This window comes from Papilio xuthus, unplaced genomic scaffold (assembly GCF_000836235.2).
Source record: "Papilio xuthus unplaced genomic scaffold, Pxut_1.1 DF826949.1, whole genome shotgun sequence".
In the NCBI taxonomy this organism is placed as follows: Eukaryota; Metazoa; Arthropoda; class Insecta; order Lepidoptera; family Papilionidae; genus Papilio; species Papilio xuthus.
The window spans coordinates 701,350-708,778 of NW_013531700.1; the positions used below are offsets into that span (position 1 = coordinate 701,350).

General features: G+C 35.5%; 2 protein-coding genes across 2 annotated transcripts in view; both read left to right on the forward strand.

Annotated features, from left to right (window-relative positions):
* The window catches only part of LOC106120572 (carboxypeptidase B-like), a 2,550-nt gene extending 1,464 nt beyond the window's left edge, over positions 1 to 1,086 (forward strand). The window contains exons 3-4 of the mRNA XM_013315924.1: positions 52 to 240; positions 441 to 1,086. Of these exons, the coding sequence (XP_013171378.1) occupies positions 52 to 240; positions 441 to 1,043 (792 nt within the window). The 3' untranslated portion in view covers positions 1,044 to 1,086. The remainder of the gene's footprint in view (positions 1 to 51; positions 241 to 440) is intronic.
* A 3,360-nt stretch (positions 1,087 to 4,446) lies between these two features.
* LOC106120771 (carboxypeptidase B-like) lies at positions 4,447 to 7,067 on the forward strand. The gene is made up of 6 exons (XM_013316198.1): positions 4,447 to 4,568; positions 4,814 to 5,023; positions 5,246 to 5,345; positions 5,768 to 5,887; positions 6,128 to 6,316; positions 6,400 to 7,067. The coding sequence occupies exons 1-6, from the start codon at positions 4,498 to 4,500 to the stop codon at positions 6,994 to 6,996; spliced, it is 1,287 nt and encodes a 428-aa protein (XP_013171652.1). The 5' UTR covers positions 4,447 to 4,497; the 3' UTR covers positions 6,997 to 7,067.
* Positions 7,068 to 7,429: the final 362 nt, after the last annotated feature.

Consider the following 7,429-nt stretch of genomic DNA (forward strand, 5'->3'; position numbering starts at 1 on the left):
AGACAGTAAAATAGAGCACGCTAAGATGTTATCTGCCTCTCGATGTTTCAGGATACCAATAAGCCAGTTATAATGTTACAATCTTTGCTACACGCACGCGAATGGGTAACCTTACCAGTTACTTTATATGCCATCGAGAAACTAGTTATTGATATCACGGATAAAAATTTGGTTGACAACATTGACTGGATCATTTTACCCATCGCCAATCCCGATGGATATGAATTCAGCCATGAACATGTAAGTGGTTAATATTTTAATTTACATTTCTAATATAATTTATCTTTATATGTTAAGTATCTAACTTCGGAATAGAATTAGATTGCATTTATCGTAAACAAGGAAACAAGATAAGCCTTTGCCTCAAAAATACAAACTTGATAGTTATTCGCACTAACGTGCAGTAAGACTCAACATTTGTCTTGATATTTTTTTTTCAGCTCCGTTTCTGGAGGAAGAATCGTTCAACTGGCCACACCATTACTAACTTATGCGTTGGCGTTGATCTCAATCGCAACTTTGGCTACAATTTTGGCTTATGGTCTAGTGATATTGCTTGCTCCGAAGCGTACCATGGCAAAGGTCCTTTCTCTGAACCGGAGAGTCAGGCCGTCCGCAGCATTGTCCTGGAGCACTCGAACCGTTTGGAGCTATATTTTGATGTCCACAGTCATGGTAGCATTATTCTCTACGGCTACGGTGATGGTATTCTTCCACCTAATGGTTTGACTATACATTTAGTAGCTGTAAGAATAGCTCAAGCTATTGATGCTGTCAAATGGCCTTCAAAACCGAATTACAGTGTTGGTAACATAGCTTTGACATTTGCGAATGTATCAGGAACAGCAATGGATTACGTTCAAGGGATAGGTGTACCACTTTCTTATATCCATGAAATGCCAGCACATAGAAATGAAAATAATAGTCTTACTGGTACTCTGGTAGATCCGGATTATATTGAACAAGCTGGCTATGAAACTTGGGAAGGTATTAAAGTTGGTGCAAGATGGGTTCTAGAAAATTCTAGAAGGAACAAACATTAATATTTTTATTGGCATAATGTAATTGCTTGTATAATGGTATTTAAATAAAATGTATTCTGTTTTATAGTCTACATATTTTTAAATGATACGCAATCTTCTTTAATATCACACGTCCTATCAAAACAGATAAAAACAATTACATAACAATTTAAATGTTAACGTATCCTGGTATAATCTTTGAGAAAAGAGTAAAAAATTTAAAAGACCAAGAAACACAGCTAATATTCCTAAAACTAAAAACTATCGCATTTCGTAACATGAGAAAAAAAGAACATAGTTACTGAAGCATTAAAAATGTTAACATCTTGGCGGTATACTAAGGTAGAGTAACTGACGGAGACTAAACTGCTAACTAGAACCAAATTAAATGTGTGTAGACTTTCACTGTTGTAAATTGTATTTGTATTTTATAATCTAAGTAAAATATAATAGCAAAGATTAAGACATTCGGTTCTGCTATTTAAAATTATAGGAAAGTATCACGATTGTGTATCGCTGATAATTATAAAACAAATTTTATTGTTTACATCTTGAAAACAGACAATTGTAAAAAATTTTGATATAGACATTAAGCCAATCTATTGTATTCATACAAATAAAAAAATAAGAACAAATCAAACAATAAAATAATGAATAGCAAATAAACATCTTAGTGATTTTGCCGAACAAAATTTTACAGTGACAGATTATTATGAGAATCGTCGGATTAAGGACATTTCCATTTACTGAACATCCCATCTCCGCCTAATCCACCTTGAAAAAAGGTGAGAAAGGACTAGAATTTAAGCCTCCGACACTCAAACTCCGATGCGGTAGAGAGAACGTCGGCTTAAGGGTCAATTTCGATGTCCAATCATGTACCAATTGTGTTTTATGTTTTTTTTTTAATATCATAAGGTGGCAAACGAGCGAGCGGCCAACTGAAATCGCTGAAATAGCGAAGTCACCGTTGCCTATAGACACACGCAATTGCATACGCGTTGCCTACTTTTAATCGACGGAGGAGAGAATGCACTGAAAGAAAATATTTACCCTCTCCATGTATCCTCTCATACGGAAAGTCCACTTCCACTTCTCATCCTTTCCTTATAATAAAAAGGGTGGGAAGGGAAAGAGGACTAAATTAGGCCTCCGGGACGCACACTCATCGGACGAAACGCGGAATAGCTTCCACTTCACGCCTTTCTTCTGTGTGGTCGTGGTATTTCACCGGGCGAGCCGGGCCGATTCGTGCGAAGATGTTAAAGCGGGCTCTACCACTGTTAAAAGTGAAGTAATATCATCATCATCTTGTTTTTGACTATGGCCTAGTCACTTGGATTGCTGAGCCTCTCGCTAGGAATAATTATAAGTAGACGACACATATCAAAAGTAGCGGATGTTACGCATAAAACACTTATAAACAGATTAACTCTTATCTACGAGACGGTTTACATTAGATTAGAGAAATATTTCTAATTTTGTAATACTTCCCAGAATTAAACTAAAGTTTTTTTCCCCAATATTGGAAAACTTTATAAGTCACTAGCTGTAGCCCGCGACTCCGTACGCGTGGATATATAAAAAAACTTAATGTAGCCCACCCATCCATCCATCCACATCACATCCATCTAAAAATTCGCATTTATAATATTAGTAGGAAAAAAAAAATTATCCTATGTCCGTCTCCTGGTTCTAAGCTACCTCCACACCAATTTTTAGTCATATCGGTAAAGCAGTTCTTGAGTTATAAATAGTGTAACTAAAACGACTTATATAATAATATATATATATATACCTAACTCTCTATATATAAGAAGATAGATGATAGACAAAAATATATAAATTGACTTAAAAACTTTTAAGTATAAAATAATTAGTAGCTAATTTTTATTATTGAAAAGTCGTCTAACGATCTAACCTTTGGTTTCTGGTACCAAATTTCTTTATAAAATATCGTCATCACTGTCATTATCTTTGACAAAACACGAGATAACAATACTTTTGAAATGGGAATTTTGGTTTTAGAAAACTTCCTTAATCACAAATATTTTTTTATTTATAAAGATTGATGCCAGAATTACTATGAAGTGTTTCTACAAGTAACTATGATATAAATCGTCAAAATGAATCTCATTATCTATTGTAACATTTTTTAAACTGACACGTTCAAAGGAATATCTCAAAGTTGACTTAGTTTTGGAACTTGATGCCACTGTAAGTTTAAACTCTAAGCCGACACAGTGGCTTTAAAAAAAAAGTAAACAAATTAAAAAAAAATCACGTAATAAACAAATTGTTACAATTTAAAAGTATTTGATTTTTTTCTAAAATTGTTTAATAAAAATTTTTAGTGCTAAAAATATAATTTTTATCAATTTTCATGTATAATAAATTGTCCTTTAACCCGTCATTTATAGATACCGACGTGGATTATATTATACAGGCGACTTTTATACAATTGCCTCATTGATTAATACTTATCGTGAAATTGTCTGCATTACTGTAGTCAACTCGAAAATAAATAAGATATAGTGCCTATTAAAACGCTATATTTAAGAAGAAATAAATATGACAAAAAATAATTGTAAAAAAATTGTCGGATGTCACTAATTTAATTAAAAAAGTTTATTACGGTTTACTAGCTGTCAAGAAATTACAAAGTCAAATTATCAATGACTAGTTGTCGCCCGCGACTCCGTCCGCGAGGAATTATAAAAAACTATTGGTCGCAGCGTAATGTTATACAGCCTAAAGCATTTCTCTATAAATGGACTACCCAACGAAAAAAAAAATCGAATCGGACCAGTAGTTCCTGAGATTAGAGCGTTTAAACAAACAAACAAACTCTTCCACTTCATAATATTAGTATAGATTTCCTCAATTCACATTTTACTGACAGTTTACAATATGCCTAGACTGATTATAAGCTGTCGTAGCTCGATTGGTGATTACGAAATTAACAGAATGATTTTATAATTATTGCCAGTAGCGGTTTTAGGGTAGGGCAACCGCCCTGGGCACCCGGCATTAGTGGGCGCCGCAGTCACCAGTGTCGAATATAAAAGGGCGCCTGTGAGCTGCCATATCTTTAGAAGATTTTTTTTCTGCACCACAAAAAGGGGCGCCTCAAAAATGTTGCAATGGGCGCCTAAAATGTCGCCCTGGGCGCCGAAAATGCTTAAACCAGCCCTGCATTTTTGTAACTAATTAGATTTAAATATCGGTTGCTATCCCTGTAGAAGTAATGATATTTTCGCCACCTGTGGAAGCAATAAACGCTCTACTTATATTATCATTGTGTTATAAATTCATTATCTCCACAATATAATCCTATGTTATTCTAATCCATATAGATTATTGATTTTAGCAACTGTACAGTTATCTTTAAGTACCTAGGGATAATATAATAAAAACGAAGTCGCTGCCGCGTTTGGCTCAGTTTGGGAATTGTTGGCCAAAGAAGTTGGTCAAGATGTACAAATTTGCATTTCTGCTCGCACTCTCTATCGGCTTGGCTCTTGCCAAACACGAGGAATACGATGGGTAAGATTTAAGTAATGTTAGTTTTATTTAAATACTACGTAATAAAGTAGACTATGTTATTGTTAAATTGAAAAAAGATCGTCAATTGTTTTGATTAGCAAATTAACTTTTAATCTTCTCGTTATGAGACTGTGCGGCGTTGAATCGATGACAACACACCAACGCCGCGCAGTCTTCTTAACCCATATACAATCTCATTCTATTATTAAAATCATATCTAAAATTGTTATAAAATTTTATTTTAGATCCGTCGTGTACCAAGTTAAGGTAGCCAATGTGGAGCAGGCGGAACAAGTTTATGCATTAGAAAACAAATTGGGCTTGGACATGTGGTCTTACGCCGCTCCCTCCAGGCCTGGTTTGGTACTCGTTCCCGGACCCATGCGTCAACGGTTCCAGACTGAAGTTGCTGCTCTTGGAGCGCAGTACGAACTTCAAATTGGAAACGTAAGAGAGTAAGTATACTTCATTACTATTAATTGCCAATGTTTTTATAAAGTCTTCAGTATTAGGTTAAAAGTCAGAAGTTTGATAGTTAGTCTACGGACAAGTAAATAAGCTCCTAAAATTTATTACTTAATAATCATAAGATTGAGTGAGTGTCGCTAATTTTCTGGCTTTGGCGAGGTGGTTGCAGTATTTTCAAAAGTGTTAAAGAAATAAATTTTATGTTATAGGGCGATTGAGCTGGAAGAGAAACTTTTGGCATCAGCGGCTTCCCGTAACAGCAGCAGAAGCGGCCGTCTTACTTTGGACAAGATCTACCGTTATGCTGAGGTATGGTTCACATACCAAAGTAACGAACAAGAATAACGCAGCGACCGACAATGGGCCTTGGCCTCTGGCAATGAAAGTATCTTCTCAATCCCGCCCAATGTCTACACTGTCCTTGACTTGGAGGTCTTATAGTTCACCTATCCATTATAATAAAATGATGTTGCGGTCTCTAAATTCAAGATACGTACCTGACAAGATTGGGGGAAAATTAATGTCGATTGTTTGTCTTTAAAGTGATTCTTGCTTTTTTTTCTGCTCTCCATTTTTCATCGCGATAAACGTTTCTTGGGGTTTATTATTTAGCGGTGTTGGAGATACCTTCGAACAAACATCCGTCTATCCCTATACCTGAACTACTATTAGTATTATAATTGTGAATGTAGTTAATTAAGATTATTCTTATATTCTAATTAATTTTTAAGGTCAACGCATACCTCGACGAGCTGGCTGAGAAATACGAAACAGTGACTGTTGAATCTGCTGGCAAGAGTTTCGAAAATCGTGACATCAAATACCTGAAGATTTCCACCACCAATTTCGAGGTAATACAATACACTTAAGACCTTACAAAATCCACTGACAGTGCAAATATACTTATCATCAAAATTTATGAATAAACACAACTTTATTACTCCTTTTTTAAGACCAAGATTTTAAATATGATGAGAAAGCAGCGAAAGTTTACTATTAAGCGATTTTTGTTAAAAAAAGACTTTACTACTTAATTTTGATGTAAAATGTGCATAATAAAATTGATTTCTAATCGTAATATTCTATTTTAGGATCTGAGCAAGCCCGTTGTCTTGGTCCAGTCCATGCTTCATGCCCGTGAATGGGTAACTTTACCAGCGACCCTCTACGCCATCGAGAAATTGGTTGTCGACATCACCGACAGAGATTTGGTAGATAAAATTGATTGGATCATCATACCTATAGCTAACCCCGACGGATATGAGTTCAGTCACACCAATGTAAGCTTTTTTAAATATTTTTGTTTTTTTTTTGTGACGTGTTAAAGATAAGTTTTAAATAATATAAATTTCTTTTTATTCAGACTCGTTTCTGGAGGAAGAACCGCTCCACTGGCCATATGATCGGAAACTTATGCCAGGGCGTTGACCTTAACCGCAACTTCGATTTTAACTTTGGCTCACTATCTAGCAGCAACCCTTGCTCCGAAACCTTCCACGGCCCTGGACCTTTCTCTGAGCCCGAGAGCTTGGCCATCCGTAACATTGTTCTTGGAAACATGAACCGTATCGAGCTGTTCCTTGATATCCACAGCTTCGGCAGCTTGATCCTCTTCGGATATGGAAACGGAGATCTGCCCGCCAACGCTCTTACCCTCAACGTAGTCGGTGTAAGAATGGCACAGGCTATTGATGCCGTCAAATGGGAATCCAAACCTAACTACCGTGTTGGTAATGTCGCCATGATCCTCTATAGAGTGTCTGGTAGCGCTCCTGATTACGTCCAAGCTATTGGTATTCCTCTTTCGTACACTTACGAATTGCCAGCTTACAGAAACCAAAACAATAGTATCAACGGTTTCTTGGTAGACCCTGACTTTATTGAACAAGCCGGTGTTGAAACTTGGGAAGGCATCAAGACTGGTGCTCAATGGGTGCTACAGAACACCAGAAGGAAGTAATTTTATTTTCTTATCTCCAATAATCCATGTTATATCAAATTAAATTATTTACAACTCACCGTGTAACAAAAATATCTATGAAAACAACAAACAATGAGAAAACGAACTCGAAAGAAAATAAATAAGTTATTATAAAACATGCATTTTTATTTCTAACTAACTGTCGCCTGCGACTCCGTCCGCGCGGGATAAAAAAAAACTTAAAAAGTGGACTAAGTATTCTTCCAGACTATGTTCTACATCTCTGTCAAATTTCAGCGAGATGTTTTCAGCCGTTCTGTAGATACCTTCAAGCAAACATCTATCCTTCCTTCTAAACATTCGCATTTATAATATTAGTAAGAAGTAAGATTAATTATCTCTTAACTTTTAGAATAATCAGTTTTAAATTAGAAATTTAGAAATAACTTAATATAAATTTAAATATTTACAA

Excerpts from the sequence above, each read along its gene's own strand:
- LOC106120771 (XM_013316198.1), top strand. The coding sequence starts at position 4,498 with ATGTACAAATTTGCATTTCTGCTCGCACTCTCTATCGGCTTGGCTCTT. Across the intron at positions 5,888-6,127 it reads TTTCCACCACCAATTTCGAG|GATCTGAGCAAGCCCGTTGT; the intron begins GTAATACAATAC and ends ATTCTATTTTAG. Across the intron at positions 6,317-6,399 it reads ATGAGTTCAGTCACACCAAT|ACTCGTTTCTGGAGGAAGAA; the intron begins GTAAGCTTTTTT and ends CTTTTTATTCAG.